The following is a 17320-nucleotide window of genomic DNA, read 5'->3' on the forward strand; positions in this document are numbered from 1 at the left end:
CTAACTTTTAAGCTATACTTTAGCCATGTATTTTTCTTTGTCATTCAGGCTGCTGGTCTGGCTACAATGATCTCCACCATGCGACCTGATATTGATAACATGGATGAATATGTCCGAAATACAACAGCTCGAGCCTTTGCTGTTGTTGCCTCTGCTTTAGGCATTCCTTCCCTGTTGCCCTTTCTGAAAGCTGTATGTAAGAGCAAAAAATCCTGGCAGGCAAGGCATACTGGCATCAAGATTGTGCAGCAAATTGCAATTCTTATGGGATGTGCTATCTTGCCTCATCTCAGAAGTTTGGTTGAAATTATTGAACATGGTGAGTTCAGGCTTACTCTTCTTTTTTTTTTTTTCTTTTCTTTATGAACAAGAAGAAAAAATTATAGATTAAATTGATGATTCGGATTCCTAAAAGTTAGGTCTAGAATTCACAGTCCAGTAGTTGATATCAGAATATTTCTCTTTCCTTTTTGTACTACCTGTTTTAGATTTTGGTCCATTGCTTGCTTTAATTGTAGTAAATTACATGTGTGAGCACCATAGCCATAAGACACGGAAGGCAATAATGTAAAAATCACTAGAGCATCTACATTTTTTTTGGACTTGATCCATTACTTTTCAAAAAGTATAACCTTTGCTATGTGGACCATATCTGACTACTTGACAAGGTTAATACCATTTTGATTCTGTAGAACCATTTGGTACTTAAGGTTTCCATTGATACAGAAGTATTGTTCTGCCTTCTCTTGATATCAAGTCTTGTAATTTTGTCATGGTACAGTTTAGAGAGAAGCCTTGGGTTTCACTTAGCATAGTGTGAAACAGTTCTAACAGGATATTAGTTGAGGGAATATATTCTGTAGCACTTTGGGTCCCATTGTTATTGACTGCATGTTTTTAGTGAAACATCTGGTCAGTCCAACAGCTGTATTGTGAATCTTTTGGGACTTCATTATTGAGGAGGTCAGAGACTGGGGAGTGGTATGTTTTATATCCACAACAGAAGTACTTAATTTGTGGTAAACAAGGCTGATATTTTCTTGGCTACTTTTTCAGTGAAATTCTGCAGATACTCATGCAGTCAAATGTTTTGGTTCAAGGCTCTTTTCTCAAAGTGTTAAAAATAGCACAGGGTTTCTCAGGCTGTCTTGACCTCCATGTGACTTTTCTAAAATGACCTGTCTGTATATGGCTCCCAAGTGAAACCAGCATATTAGTACCTTTTGGCCTTTCCTGAAAGGCCTGAATTTTATGAGCCATTTGACACTGAAGTGACTCATCTGTTTGTGTTGGGTTAAATAGTTGTTTATTTTTTTAAATCTAGAACAAGTAATTTTCTATTCAAACAAGATAATTTCAAACTAGATAAATTGTCAGCATTTCTTACTGTGATTTCAGTTGAGATGAAATGAACTGAAGTATATTTCTATTTGGAGATATTAATCTCTTCCTGTCCCTTTTAGTACTCCCCTCATTTGTTTGTAATATACGAGCTCTGTACAGTGTTGTTAAGTTCCATTATTAATACCACTTGTATTTTCAGGTCTGGTGGATGAGCAGCAGAAAGTACGTACCATCAGTGCTTTGGCTATTGCTGCCTTGGCTGAGGCAGCTACTCCTTATGGTATTGAATCATTTGACTCTGTTCTGAAGCCCTTGTGGAAGGGTATACGTCAGCATAGAGGAAAGGTGTGTCTAAAATCTTTTTCTTTTTCTACTTGAAATTTAAATTGGTGCCGTATCTTAAACTCATTACAATATGTTATGTATTAAAATAGGGCTTGGCTGCCTTCTTGAAAGCCATTGGTTATCTTATTCCACTTATGGATGCTGAGTATGCCAACTACTATACCAGAGAAGTAATGCTGATCCTGATCAGAGAGTTTCAGTCTCCTGATGAAGAAATGAAAAAAATTGTGCTGAAGGTATGTCAGAATCATTTACGGATGGTTGTATGCTGCTTAAGATAAACCTGGTGCTGTTGTGACTTAACTTGAAACAGAACCTATTTGTCAGGATTTTTCTAAAAGGAAATGTGATCTTTACTGTCAACTTTGTTTTATTTCTTGATAGGTGGTAAAACAGTGTTGTGGTACAGATGGTGTTGAAGCAAACTATATTAAAACAGAGATTCTGCCTCCATTTTTCAAACACTTTTGGCAGCACAGAATGGCACTGGACAGAAGAAACTACAGACAGGTATTTAGTTTGAAGAAGCTTTTAAAAAATAACGTTAGTATTTGTTAGTGTATTTTTGGTGTCTTTATTTTTGAATTGGCCAATTGCCCATTGAGAATGGGGGTGGGGGAAGCAGGGATGGAGTGCTGCTACCTAACACCCCATACTGCCACTGTTCTGCCTCTTGCAGGGAGCGGGCTGTCCGGTCCTTGGCACAGCTTCAGAATCATGGTGGCACTGACATGGTGGGGAAACAGGCCTTGGGTCCCTTCCTGCCTTGGGCCAGAGCTGTTCTCCTCTTCCCACTTCAGGCAGTAGCCCCCCTCTCCCCTTCCTGCTCCCCTCCCTTCCCTGTTTCCTGCCACCTCCCCTCCCTGCCAGCTGTTGGGGGTGGGGGAGTGGACCCTGGCTCCAAGGACCGATTATGGTGGTGCTCCAGTCCTCTGTTACGGCGGCACTCCAGTCCCCATCATCACTCCCTCCCCTTCGGCCCCCCAGTCCCCACTGACATGGGTGCGCTTTGCTGTCTGGCCCTGTCTGTATAGGGCACTCTGATTGGCTTCTGAGACAGCCAATCAGAGTGCAATTAAAGCGTGACAGACAGACTTGGGCTTTTACAATATTAGAATGTTCTTTAAATATATACTAAATGTGCATTCAGCCTTCTTGCATTAGCTCAAAAACAGCACATGCCATCACTTTTAATTATCCATTCAAGATAATGTATCCCCAAGTACATTACCCCCACTGTACCCCCAGAGTGGAATATTTTGGCAATAGCCTCTCCTGAGTGAGAGGCCAGAGAGAAGAATCCAAAGCCCTGTCTGCTCTTTGGCTGAGAGAGAATTTCCTAGATCAGTGGTTCTCAGCCTTTTTTGTACTAGGACCCATTTGTAAATGTTGGCCAGTCCCGATCCACAGCCCCCTGCCCCCCAAGCCCTGCTGGAGGGAGTCCCCAGCTGCCCCTGTCCTGCTTGGGTCAGCATGGTGGGTGCAGCAGCTCCAGCTCATGGATGGCAGTGGAATGAGTCTGGCCCTGGCACAGACTGGAGGGAGGAGGAGGGGAAGGCCTGCCCTGGGCTTGAGACTCCCATGCCACACCAGGCATCCTGGTCATGGCTCCTCCTGCCCCCAGAGCAGTGTCTCTTGGCCACTTCACCCCTGTGAGTGTGGGCACTGGCCCTGCTGCCAGTGGCCCAGCCATGCAGCTCCCTGCTGCCCCTGAAGTAACCCCCCATGCTCCTCCTTCAACCACTGGAGGGGCAGGCACCTTCTCCTTACCCTGATGCAGCCTCAGCACAACCCACTGTCTCCAGTCACCCCAAGCAGCTCCTTACAGGCTGGAATGCTGCCAGCCTGCAAGGGGAAACCCACGCTTTCCCGTGTTTTTCTGGGACTTGATTGCAAGCCTCTCACAATATTCTTGCAACCCACAGGTTGAGAAATGCTGTCCTAGAACACCTAGGTTTCAGAAATCTTTGTTTTTCTGCATGTTGTGCTTAAAGGTACATTTTTTTGTTTGTTTGTTTTCAGTTGGTTGATACCACAGTGGAGCTGGCAAACAAAGTTGGAGCAGCAGAAATTATTTCCAGGATCGTGGATGATCTGAAAGATGAAGCTGAACAATATAGAAAAATGGTTATGGAAACTATTGAGAAGATAATGGGAAATCTAGGTGCAGCAGATATTGACCATAAACTAGAAGAACAACTTATTGATGGTATCTTGTATGCCTTCCAGGAACAGACTACTGAGGTACTGGCAGAAAATGATTCTAGAAGTTAATTCAAATAGTAGACTTCCAGTCATACGGTTTAATCTATGTAATCTTTGTTTTGGGTTAAACTGTAGTAGAAGGTTGGAGTATGTAAGATAGTTGTGGAATGTTATTTTTAAGATTAATTCACTTGAATAACAAATGACTAGTGTTTTTTTGCCTTTCTAAACCTTTGTTGTTGCTGTTCTTCAGGATTCTGTGATGTTGAATGGATTTGGCACAGTGGTTAATGCTCTTGGCAAACGAGTTAAACCATACTTACCCCAAATCTGCGGTACAGTGTTGTGGCGTTTGAACAATAAATCGGCCAAAGTTAGACAGCAGGCTGCTGACCTAATCTCTCGTACTGCCGTTGTCATGAAGACTTGCCAAGAGGTATTCATTTCTCTCATCCCTTTTTCCCATAGGAGATTTTTCTAAAGGCAGGAAAAATGAGAATAATGTTCACATTTATATCTTGGTTTTTTTTGTTTATAGGAAAAACTGATGGGACACTTAGGTGTTGTGTTGTATGAGTATCTGGGTGAAGAATATCCAGAAGTCTTGGGCAGCATACTAGGAGCACTTAAAGCCATTGTGAATGTAATAGGTATGTTTTGTTTTATTTTTTTTAATTCATTCAGAGGTCAAGTGATTGTAGGAGAGTGAATTTGAAGTTAACATAATTCTGTATTGAACAGGTATGCACAAGATGACACCACCAATCAAAGACCTCCTGCCAAGGCTCACACCTATCTTGAAGAACAGACACGAGAAAGTACAGGAGAACTGTATTGACCTAGTTGGACGTATCGCGGACAGGTGAACTGATTTTTACATGTGTATATATAATATATGATTTTTTTACTGCTGTATCTTTTGAAGTTCCTTAAGTTTTTGGTCATATTAAGCTTTTCACTGTAATTGATTTAAAAAAAAAGAATACAAAGTATGACCTATCAAGTATACTTTTTCATTGTCATACAGCACCACTTAAACAGTATTGAAGCTAGCAATTTAATTTGATGTCCATTGGTTCAGTTTACATTTGACACATACTGCAGCTATTTGATTTATTTATAGCTATTTAATTTAAATAATGGAAAGGTATGTAAGGCTGGTCCATGCCCCTGTGCTGGTAATGTGTGTGTTTGTCCTGCAGTCTGGTTTTTAACATGAAAAAAGCTTGGTGTCACTAAAGAAATATTTGCATTTCCTATGTTATCCAGGGGAGCAGAATACGTTTCCGCAAGGGAATGGATGAGGATTTGTTTTGAACTGCTCGAATTGTTAAAAGCTCACAAAAAGGCTATCCGAAGAGCCACAGTAAACACTTTTGGCTATATTGCAAAAGCGATCGGGTAAGTGTCTTTGTCCTTATGATAATCTGAATTTGTAGTCCCTTGCTTACAAGGGTGGTGATAGCAAGTTTTATTGGGAAAATAATCATGTTTTTTGTGGGTTTTTTGCATTTAAGCTGTAGTTCTTTTTCTATTAACATGGATGTTTTTGTATTTGGCTGTTTATCTGTAGGAATCTAAGTATATTCAGTTATACTTTTGTAACGTGCACACAACTTTCAGAAGCTGGATTTGTAGGAGTTTAAACACATACCACACTTACGCTTTTATGAGTGCTTTTATCTAATACCTGATTTAATCAGCTATTAAATAAAAGTACCAAAAAGCTTTGCTGAAGCATCCAATCTATACAGATGTTGCAGAGCCAGATCAAACCTAACACACTGCTTCTTCTGGTGAAGTGCTTTTTCCTCCATATCTGTCAGCAGCCAAAGCATTCTGTGGTGTAGGCCTAGCCAGTCCTCCAGGCATCCACTGCTGTATTGCTCCCCCCACCTCTCTCCATTATTTCAACTGGCTGTTCTAGTATGCAGCCAGAATTCTGCTGTCTGTTTTCCTCTTGTTTGCATTTCGTAATCAATAAGCTTCCTTGCACTGCTTGTTCAGTAAAAGCTATCTTTTCAACAACCAGTTGTATCCCCACTTCTTACTCCACTGCCTTCCCCCCAGTAGTTCCCTCCAGTTTCAGTCAAGCAGGCACACTGCAGACTTTCGTTATTTGCAAGCTATTGAAGTTGGTTGAACTCATGTTTAGGAGAGAAGGGAAAGCAGAAAAGTTAAAACACTACTCCCAGCCACAGGTCACCCACCTCCTGTTAACCATGAAGCACGAGTGCAAACATTCTCCTTTACTTCCCTACTGAGAGGCATTCTGGCCTGGGTGCTCGGTGCCCTGGTATTGGTGCTACACTAGTGAACCAGGTCTCTGTCAGTGAGATTTTGAGGAGAGTTGACTTCATACTTGTGTTGGCATCATGGGTCAAACACAGATATGGTATAGCTTTGTGTTTGTTGAAAGTAGAATTAGTTATGGCCTTCTTCCTACAGTGACAGTACTATTCTAGTACAATTCTGAGTTCACAAATAGTACATAAAGGAATATGTTTTGTTTGAAAGAAATAATTTTCTTCCTGTATTTTTTTTCATACAATTTTGCTATTGAAATCATAATTTTACACCCTTCTTGAGCAAAGTACTAGTAGATTTAGAGTTTTAGTAAATAATTTTTTCCTGTTTGTTTAATATTGTTAATTGAATCTACTATGACTGTTGAATGCAGTTTAAGTAAATCAGTAGTCTGCATATTGTTACAATAATTAGTTATCCAATTACAATAATTAGTTATCCAAATGTGTCAACTGCTAAAAGCAAGTGAGGCAAGCTATTATGAATCTTTATGGTTGGGGGTCCTTCTTGGGATGTAGTGTGATCCACACAATTGTGCCTCCTGGCCTGCTACACATGCATGGCAGGAGGTGCGACTGTGAGAGAGCACGTTAGATCCCACATGTTTTATTGCTGGTACAAGGGGAGCCCAGGATCAGCTCCTGTTTAAAGCACACCAGCAAGAAGCAAGCTCCCCAACTTAGAAGCCTCCTTAGCTGAGGGGCTCCCAGCCTCAGAGGCACCCAACGCACCACTGAGACTGGGCAACACAGCTACTATGATCTTGCGGTCTCAGGGGTGCATGAAGCCTCCACTGCTGGGAGATAGCAGCTGCCACGATTTTCCCGTATCGGGGTTGCATGAAATTCCAAATGAAACTCTGCGGGGGGCTGCCAGGATCCAGAGTCAGTAGCTGCTAGCGCTGAGAATCACCTCAGCTGCATGACTCTCATCCCCAGCTGGGCACAGTGCACCCCTGTGGCTTGGAGTCCTGCTAGCTGGCAGGAGTCCTGGCCACAGGAGAAACCTGCTACACATGCAGATTAAAGCTTGATGGCAATAAGCTCTAAAATTAGTACACATCTTCAAGGTTTACATGTAATGTGTGTGTGTGTGTGTTGGGGGGGGGGGGGTCTTAGTTATGCAACTTCCAGATCATCTTGGCCTATTAACAGATCCCTGGTTGAAGTGCATGGTCTATCCATTTGTTGACTGATGTGGTTTTATTTTATTTTATTGGCTAAGTCCATCCCCTTCAAATGAGTTGACAGAAGTTTTGCATTTTCTCTCTTCCAGACCTCATGATGTACTGGCTACATTGCTAAATAACTTGAAAGTACAGGAAAGACAGAACAGAGTATGTACTACGGTAGCAATTGCTATTGTGGCTGAAACTTGCTCACCTTTCACAGTACTGCCTGCATTGATGAATGAATACAGGGTTCCAGAACTGAATGTCCAGAATGGTGTATTAAAATCTCTTTCCTTCCTGTTTGAATACATTGGCGAGATGGGAAAAGATTACATTTATGCTGTTACACCATTGCTTGAAGATGCTTTAATGGACAGGTCAGTATACTTATACTCCACTTTCATGTTCCATGTGTTTTTAAATTCAGGTCCACCCTGTGCCTAGCTCCTTAACAGCAAAAAAAAATACCCGTGGACACTTACTGTTTTTTTGTTTTGTTTTGTTTTTCAAACATACCCACAGATTTATCTGTTGCAGATCAATCAGATTACACTCCTTTTATGGTAATACCACAGTAGATTAGAGGCTTATAAAAACAAGATCGTTATAGAATGTATAAACCAGGATTTACCATGTAGGAATTGTTTTTTAATCTGATTTTTTTGGTACTTAATTTGCTGTTGAGCAGAGCTTAGAGCAGTCATTTTTTATGGCAAAAAAAAAAAAAAACTTGCAGAAATTGTGTTTAATTTACCTGATTTGCCCTGTAGTTTCTCTGCCTTATGCTGTTGGCAGGTGAGTGTAGCACATAAAAAAGTGTAATGATACTCTTTTAAGTTTCAAGAAGGTTTATGAATATTGATAGTAATTTGTTTTCAAATAGATTTCTGGCTAATTACACTGTGTTTTCTTTGCAGAGACCTTGTGCACAGACAAACAGCCAGTGCAGTTGTGCAGCATATGTCCCTTGGGGTATATGGATTTGGCTGTGAAGATTCTCTGAATCACTTGTTAAATTATGTGTGGCCCAATGTGTTTGAGACATCACCTCACGTCATTCAGGCAGTAATGGGAGCACTGGAGGGCCTGAGAGTTGCTATTGGGCCGTGTCGAATGTTGCAGTATTGTTTACAGGTATGTTTTAACTTTAGTCAGAGGCAGAGAATTATCCAAGGCTCAGCAGAAGGGGAGAAATCTCTTGGGGATAATGGGCATCAGATTGGATATGTTTGCATTGTATCATGAGATTGTGCTGTAATGTAATAGCTTACTTTCATTGGTACCTATGTCATAGTTCAAATGCTGTATTCAGTTCTGGGGCCTTTTGTTACCAGAAACACACAGATAATGCAGTGATTAGTGAAGTGAAGCAAAACTAATTACATGGAGGGAGGATGGAAAGGAGAAGATGGCCAATTTGAAGAAAATACATTTAGTTAAAATAACTTGACTACCACACTACTATGGGCTAATCATTTTACAAGTATTTGTAATGAGATTATTCCTATTCCTTAGTATTTAACATAGTGCAGAGAGGTATAAGAAAAAATAACAGGCTAAAATTAAGAAATGGAATTTAGTCTAAGTATCAGGAACACATTGACTGGAATTAGTATTGGAGTGTGGAATAGTCTGTCATCCCTTTGTGCACTTAAGCTAGACAGTGCAAACTGTTAGGCCTAAGAAACCATATCCTGACAGAAATGGGTTTGAATATTATTAGTTGTCTTTTTATTAAAGGTCTCATTGCTGCATAATCAGATAACAAACAAACACTGCTCTGGAGGGTCATAGTCTGAAAGATGCAAAATAGATGACAAGCAGGAGATGTAAATAAACAGACAAATGAATATGGATGAAGACTTGGCTCTGTTTTATTGGTTACATGTTTATATATCTAATTAGAGATATAAGTAGGGTGAGGAATGGCAGAAAAAGGGAAGTGAGTAGGAATGAGGGAAAGTAGCGGGAAGGGAAGGCCTCTCTTGGCTATTCTGATTTTCACCTTCAATTTGTAGGTTGACTAACTAAAGTGCTAAATAGTGGATTTAGTACCATCTCAGAGCCTAAAAATTCAACCTGTTGTATAAGGGTAGTAGAAATTTATCCCTTATATTGCACTTTGACTTGTTCCTCAAAGGAGAAGCTGAATAGCATTATTCCCTACTTTATAGATAAGGAAGACCAAAATCAGGAAGGTGATGTGACTTGCATCAGGTCACATAGCAAGTTAGCAGAGCCATCAGTAGAGCTCAGGTCTCTTCATGTCATGTGCTGTCATGCATACGGGAGTAGTTGTTTCTTTAACTTTTCTTTAAAAATAAATCAGAAATTCATTCAGTGGCATTTCACCCTGAAGGAATGATAAGGTTCTAAGGTTGCAAGGTTTAAGTACATGGCTCCGGAATTAAGTTTTTTAATTTCACATTTGTTTTGTTTCCCCAGGGTTTATTTCACCCTGCCCGGAAAGTCAGAGATGTTTATTGGAAGATTTATAATTCAATCTATATTGGCTCTCAGGATGCTTTGATAGCACATTATCCACGAATCTACAATGACGAGAAAAACACCTACATTCGTTATGAACTTGACTACATCTTATAATCTTCTTGTTCATTTGTTTGTGTTCTAATGCACATCTGTTCCACACTTAAACTTGCTTCAAATTTGGTGATGTAAAATTTTAAAATGTTGCAGGTCAGCAGTAGAGCTGGTCAGAGGAAGAGCTAGAAATCCAGTAGCATGATTTTTAAATAATCTGTCCTTGTTTTTTGATGTTAAACAGTAAAAGCCAGTAGTGACCAAGAACACAGTGATTACACAATGTACTGGAGGGATTTTGTTTTGGATTCATCTTTATGAAGATTTAGACTTCATTCCTTGTGTTAAGGGGATGTTTATTTGAGAAATAAACATTTGTGTATAAAATATTAATTTGTGTGTGGTTTTTGGACAGAGGGATGTGTAAATCATCAGTCTCTTTGGATTGTTAGCCTTTGTTCTTGTTAAAAAAAAAAAAAAAAAAGGTGGCATAATACATTTTAACCCTCTCTTTGTCATCAGCTTTTTGAATAAATAAGAAAAAGCTACAAACTAGTTAATGTGTGTATCTTTATCACAATGTAATACAACTGAATGCTCACTAGTCATCAGTCGTCACTTGATATCTGTGGAAGCAGGTTTTTTTAGATGCTGCTCCCTGGCAGAATGTTTCATTCCAAATTTCCTGGCTGTGAAAATTGAGATGTCATTGTTTAAAACAGCCCTGTACTAAGTTATCTAGGTAAAAACATGTGTTCTGTTGAAAACTGTAGTTGAACAGTGTGTTCTGTAGCCTTTGACTAGCTGCATAAACAAGCAGTAGTTTGCAGATGTAATTTAAAGTCCCTGAAATAGTCGCTTGTATCCCTGTTGAGAGCACAACATAGAAAATAGGGTAGATGAGCACCTTATAGACTTACCAAAGTATGTAGGTGCATGTGCTCATTTCTAGCACAAACTTCTGTGGACTGAAGCTCACTTTGTCAGGTGCTGTGAGAATGTAAAAGTTGTGTAGAAGGAGAGAGAAATGTGCATACAAAAGCAGGAGGGAGATGGAGTTCAGGGGTGGAGGGGGTAGTGCTGGGAGGAGAAAACCCATCAAAACAAGGGTGTCACAAAACCTAATCCAGGTAATGGGATAAAAATCTAGAGTCCCTGTTTAAACCATACTTAACAGAATCCAGTCTGTGGATAATTTCTTGTTCCACAGTTTCCATTTCAAATAGGTTTTGAATGGTTTGCTGCCTGAGAACAGCCACCCTCAGGTCAGCGATGGACTATCCAGGGAGGATAAAGTGTTCTGCTACAGGCCTTTGTATCTTTCTGCAGCTGATGTCAGATGAGTGTTCATTCATTCTGCGATGTAGGGATTGCCCTGTCTGTCCAACGTAGACAGCAGAGGGGCAATGTAATCAGGTGATGGCATATATGGCACTGGGAGAAGTACAAGTGAATGAACCTTGGATGCTCATAATTGGGGACCTACCTAACTCACAGCAAGAGAAAGCAATTCTTGCAGCTTGGTCATGGCCTGAAGAACAGATTTTGTGGTCATTGTGGTGGGCCCACCCCTCAGCACTGATTGGCAAAGATGGCCCACAGGCAGGAGGGATGAGGGGAGAGGTCACCATCTTGACTACTGGCTGCCCTTTGTGCCCCACCACCAGCCAGTGTCTTCCATTCCAGGGTGGGCTGCAAGGCCAGATCATGGTGGCAAGTGAGGACCACTGGATCCTACTAGGGAGGCAGCATTTTATTAAGTGGGGGGGTTGTTTGTTTGTTTGTTTTTTGGTTGATTTCCTGGGAAACTGTGCCCAATGTCATTTTTCATGGTGATCACAGAGGTGGCCATTTTTTACAGTTTCTTCAAAAACTGCAAGGCTGCAATTTAAGTAGGTCAATATTTATAATCTCTTATTCAATCCAGTGATAATATGGTCTGTATTGATCTTGGATCCACTGCAAGGCCTGGTGCCTCAGTGAGACTGGAAGGTAGGTAGCATGGTGCTTCAGATATACCATTTAAGTTTGGGGGTAATGACCAGTGTGCCTCAGATGAAGTAGCTGGAGGATGTGTTGAGCAAACAGACACAATTGGAATACCCATCTTCTTTGAGCTCCCACTGTAGGGGAAGACAAATAATTGTTCTTTTTTTTTTTTAAAGTGTCCCACAACATACATACCCTAGTAACCAAGAAAAAAGGAAGACAGACAACATGTTGTCAAATGGAAAATGACATAAAATGTGGTGTGATGTCACCATTTGACCTAGGAAAAAATGAAATACAGAAGTTAAGAAGGTGGATTGTGGTTCAAACAGAAAAGATGTGTTGTGGTTGGCCGAGATGTATTGGTATATTGTGCATTGCCCAAGGTGTATTGTGGTTCAAACAGAAAACAAGGCTCACTTTTCTGACGTCAGTTTAACTGAACCACTATAGTTATGATAGACTAGAAAAGACAATGTCAGTACCTGGAACAATTTGGCAGAAAATTGGAACACACTTCACTGAGTCTTCATGAATTCCTGCCTTACCTCTTCATAAATCATTTTAATGAATACAAATGTTCTTTTAGGAGCAAAATCCAGCTTCCTCTCCTAAAAAGGAGGAAAAGGGGAGAGATCCTTCAGTAACTAAAAATTAAGCACTTGTATTATGCTTTTCTAGTATTACATTTTTACTATCTAGCTGATAAATGTGAAAGGAAACTCTTTCACCAAACAGGGTTGAAACCAATTACTGATCGATAAGGAACCTCTTAAATTTTTAATTAACACCACCCAAAGATACTGCCTCCCAGAAGAAAAATAAGTAATGGAATATCATAAAATACTCCTTGTGTAAAGGATTCCATAAGGACAAAATTAAGGCTGTTGTACATCATCTCCAAACATGGGAGCAAAGATTTTGGGCAGGATGTCTGCCTATGTCCCTTAACAGAAATACTAGACTTTTTTGAGGCATTATTAATTTTACCACTTCAGTTGCACACAGATAACACTGCTGCTTCCCAATTAAGTTCATGGTTGAATGTTGCATATGTGCTGGGAAAAAGGCCCAATTGCCTTTTTTTCCAGCACAAAAAGTGAAATACAGGCATTCCAGCCATTTGTGGTGGGGAAAAAGCTAGTGATTTTGCCAGAAGCTGTTTGCTCTTCAAGTAGCGACTTTGTGGTTTTTTTTCTGCTATGTGTAATGCCTGTCCAGTTACAGATGTTGCAGTGGACATCTCTAGAACATCAGGGGAGGAAAAACGGTGGGTGGTTCCCTGATAGCCTGCCCACTGATGACCTACCCATGAGAGACCTGCAGGACCAATGCTTGATCCTTCTCCAGTTTCCCCCGGACTGTTCAAACACCGGTGCTAATTCCTCCTGCCCTCTGAACAGCACTGGGGACCCCCAGTATTGTTAAAAAAGATGGCATTTATATCTGTGTGTGTGTGTGTAGTTTTTTCCAGGTCAAATTAGCCAAATCGGTTCCAAATCGTATTGATTGAGCAGAACTCAATCATACCAAAAACCATATTGATTGAGTAGGCAGAACTCAATCATTCTAAACACCATGTATGGTGCTACAACCAGAGAGTATCTTCCACCCCAGGCTCTCACCCTGGGACTTCAGATCCTCCCAAATCCATTGGCAGACATCCTATATGTAGGCCCAAACCCAGAGGTTTTGGGATTTGGATGTCCTCACTCGATCTGAGCCAAAAGGCTGGCAGATGGAGACACTCACGGATTCTTTCACGCTACCCCTAACTTTACCATCCCCTCCCCCAACCTGCCTGTTTTGCCAAACAGTGGAGTGGGGGGCACAGAGTGAGGAGAGAGGTGGGTTTATGGTTAGAGAATTACCTTGCAGGTACCCACAGGATCTCTAGTAAGAGAGCTGGAGTTCTGGCACCAGGACTGTTAGGGATTGTAGGGACAAGGAGAGCAGTTTTCTTCATTCCTGCGGTGCCCAGGGCTCTTGCTGCCACCTGTTGCTTTTTGGCAGTTGCCAGCTGCTCACTGAGAACCTGCCCCCCTCTCTGGCAAGGGAGAGTGCAGGCTGGTAATGTCTGGGCTCTCCTGGGTGGTGGGGAGGAGGAGGCAAAGAGCACCCCACCATTGCCCCCTGGCTAAGGAAAGCTCACCTCTGAGGCAGCTTGTAGCTCTTTAGCCAGGGGTCTGGAAGCCCAGTACACTCTCCTCGCCATATTTTCATAGCACTGCAAGTTACCACACTGGCTGTACCCCAAAGCAGCATTGTGAAGCATCTGTTATTCCTATTTCATCCCAAGTAACTTTTTAATATGTTTTTGCTTGATTTGTAGTGCTATAACATAATGCATCAGCTGTCCACTCCATTTTTATAGTACTTTAAAGTTATTTAAAGCGTTATAAATGCTATGTTGGTCCATGTCCTTGTTTAGACCAGCGGGTTATATGACCACAAGTATCTTGGAAACGCAATTACTGTCCTAAGGGCAAGATTAAAGTTTCTAGAAAAGTTTCTAGTTTTGGGGGTGGTCTAAAACCTCAACATTTGTAAAGTCAAATGTAACAATTGTACTATACAGACTCTTTATTGCTGCTATACTTTTTATTCATATGATAAATATAAGACGGGACATGTAAACATTTGATTTCAAATGGCAGGTCACCAGCACTGATTCGCACAAAACCCTGAGTCTGACATCTCACCAAAGTTTTCAACTTGTTTGATATTATTTACTTTTTTAGCTTCTATATTTGCTACAGCTGCATGATTATGGTAACAGTACTGGATTTTGTCAGAGTAACTACAGCTGACCCTGGAATTTTGGTTATGGTCAGTTTTTGCCAGTTGGGTACATTTTGAGCATGGCATTTTAGTTATGTGACAAATCACCCGCAGCAAGAGATACACAGCTAAATCTCTGAGCCTGCAGCTCAGCATAGTGGATACAGGTTTTTTCAAGAAGAATGTTGTGAACTACGAAGTCTTCTCTCTTATGTTACAGGTGTATAAAGTCATGCAGTTATGGTGGCAAGTAGGACAACCTGAACCAGTGCATAGCCCCCTGGAAACAGAAGGAGGTATAAAAAGCTGTTCTTCCCAGCACTTAAATCAGTGGAATATTTGTCAACGAGTTACATAAGAGCATGACTGTAGTCTCCCGTGCTGTTCACCTGTGCATCGAGTCCATAGGGTCTTTTCTGGTTTTTGCCGTTGCTTTAGGGAAAATGCAGGTTTGTTAATGCATTGGACCTTGGTCGGTTTCCCAGGGAATCTCTCCTGCCACGTCTTTACTGGAAAATTATTTTAATTGGGAGGAAGATGGTCTATCCCATCCCTCCTGGTGCCTTCCTTCAGTCATCCCAGTTGTCCTCCCTGCTTGAGGCTCCACCTCCCCTACCCTCCCCCCCCGCCTAATGCTAACCAAAGATGTAACTTCCTGGACCACCAGAGTTGGTATCACATGCACTTTGGTGTCTTGGCCCTTTAAATTTATGACGGTGGAACCGAAACACTGTTTGGCCCAAGTGTTCCCTACTGCACCTTGCCTTATATGTCTTCAGGTTCCAGGCTGTCTTATCACCCAGCATCCCACTCCCTAGTCGGGTTTTATACTTGTTGTGGGTCGGGTGTTCGTCAGTCCTCACCCTGTTTGGTCCTGCCAGGATCTAGTCTGCGTTGTAAATGTCTGATACCCAAGGAGTCTCTTCAAGTAAGTTATTGAGCCTTGCCTGGCTCTGATTATTTGAGGAAGCCCCTTCCTGGGTCAGCCGCCACGTCCCTGTGGTGCAACCATGCTCTGAATCTGGCCCTTCTGGGCTGGTCGGGAACCTCACTTCTGGTTCCCCTTTTTGCTCCCTGGCCAGGCTTTTTATCCTAGACTCAGGGGTCCGGGCAGCAAATCAGTCCCGGCACACTGCTATAAAGCGTGCCCACACCGATGTGGGAGCCGGTCCCAGCTCCTCCTGACTGCTATTTTTTTTCCTTTTACCATGGTGGACAGGGTCGCTGCAGTTTCACTTTCACTGCATTCTAGTTCTGGTACAGCATCCTGCTGGCTTCGCTCAATGTTCAGCTGAGGTAAGTCTTTCTTTTCACAATGACAGCCCTAAGACTAGAACACTGTAGTTTAATGCCTAACTGACCTGGTTAGGTTACATGCAAATTCATCTATCTCCTTGCATACCCAAATGCTTCTAACTTCCTGCCCTTTTTTACCCTGAGCACCTGCCGCTAATTATGTTCTGCTTCCCTATCACCCTCCAGCTAAGCCCTTGGTGGCACCTCATTGCACTGCACAAATGCAATGGAGAACTGACATGGATGGCAAGATGAGAGGGAAAGGACCCAGATGGACTCACAGATGCCCAAGGCAAATTTGCAAGGCTGAGAGAAAATACTTGTTTTTGTAACCCAAGTGAATCATTGAGTTGCCAGAGGCATGGAAACTGTGCTCCATGCCAGTTTACAGTATTTTTTTTCTGCATATAAGTGTGTTTTAAAGAAGATTGAAGACCTGATTCTGTACTAGTGAGGACAAGGCAAGTCTGTTACACCTGCTGGGTTACTCAGAAACCTGTCATCTGTAGGCATGTGTTAGCCTGGAGTCAATAAATATAAATTCCGTGTCCTCTGGTTCAAACTCAAAAAATGAGAATGTAGTCAGTATTTCATGATGAATAGGGTCCCTTGGTACTATTTATCTAGTCACAAGATAGATACATTATAACTGCTGATTCTGTGGCTTGAAAAAGTAACCAACTTTGGCAAATGCAGGCTGGGGCCACGTGCTAAGGGAGTGATAAGTAATGCTCCCTGATGAGCAGAGTTTCTTCAGTCATATACTACTGAGGGTGTTATTTGTGTTACCCTCTTGGGACTGCTTTTTCAAACCACAGAAAAAGAATTTCCTATTATAAATTTGTACTGCATACTTCCTGTATAGTACAATCTCAGTTATCCGAATGTCATGAAAAGCCACTGATTAATCCAGGTGTTGGCAAAGAGAAGTATTTTTCGACTATTCTGAACAGATGTGGGGGTTGTGGCTTCTTGATAACATGGAATTTAAAATAATTGAGATTGGGATAACTGCAGTTAGGCTGTTTATACTTGTACAGCATCCACCTATGGACTAAAATGGGCTATTTCCCCCCCAACATAAAAAGATTAAAGTCAAGACCATAAAAGCTATTCATAGTTTTATTTCAATATTATCACTTTTCCCCCCTGAACCATGAGTGACTGGTGCCTCCTTGAATCGGGGGGGGACACCTGCAGAAGCCACCAATGGTGGTGTGCACCCCCATGCACCCCCCCTACCAGTCGCCTATGCCCAAAACTCTCAACCAAAAAAGATAATAGCAAAGTCAGCTAAAGGGAATAGAAGGATCGAGCCCAATCTATTCCTGTAATAACTCC

The 17320-nt window shown here is 41.5% G+C and overlaps 2 protein-coding genes across 3 annotated transcripts in view; one reads left to right on the forward strand and one right to left on the reverse strand.

Moving 5' to 3' along the window:
• Positions 1–10306, forward strand: part of SF3B1 (splicing factor 3b subunit 1) — a 29766-nt gene extending 19460 nt beyond the window's left edge. For both annotated transcript variants that reach the window (XM_090045184.1, XM_090045186.1), the window contains 12 exons: positions 49–319; positions 1544–1689; positions 1779–1925; positions 2074–2199; positions 3712–3933; positions 4148–4330; positions 4433–4544; positions 4636–4756; positions 5164–5295; positions 7477–7749; positions 8290–8506; positions 9818–10306. In XM_090045184.1, the coding sequence (XP_089901310.1) occupies positions 49–319; positions 1544–1689; positions 1779–1925; positions 2074–2199; positions 3712–3933; positions 4148–4330; positions 4433–4544; positions 4636–4756; positions 5164–5295; positions 7477–7749; positions 8290–8506; positions 9818–9976 (2109 nt within the window). In that variant the 3' untranslated portion in view covers positions 9977–10306. The remainder of the gene's footprint in view (positions 1–48; positions 320–1543; positions 1690–1778; positions 1926–2073; positions 2200–3711; positions 3934–4147; positions 4331–4432; positions 4545–4635; positions 4757–5163; positions 5296–7476; positions 7750–8289; positions 8507–9817) is intronic.
• LOC149867325 (uncharacterized) overlaps positions 4236–17320 on the reverse strand; it is a 38902-nt gene continuing 25817 nt past the window's right edge. Inside the window, exons 5-6 of the mRNA XM_090045195.1 lie at positions 12388–12513; positions 4236–4371 (exon numbers count right to left, since the gene is read on the reverse strand). Of these exons, the coding sequence (XP_089901321.1) occupies positions 12421–12513 (93 nt within the window). The 3' untranslated portion in view covers positions 4236–4371; positions 12388–12420. The remainder of the gene's footprint in view (positions 4372–12387; positions 12514–17320) is intronic.

Source organism: Crocodylus siamensis, chromosome 4, assembly GCF_052110815.1.
Source record: "Crocodylus siamensis isolate JL-2025a chromosome 4, ASM5211081v1, whole genome shotgun sequence".
In the NCBI taxonomy this organism is placed as follows: Eukaryota; Metazoa; Chordata; order Crocodylia; family Crocodylidae; genus Crocodylus; species Crocodylus siamensis.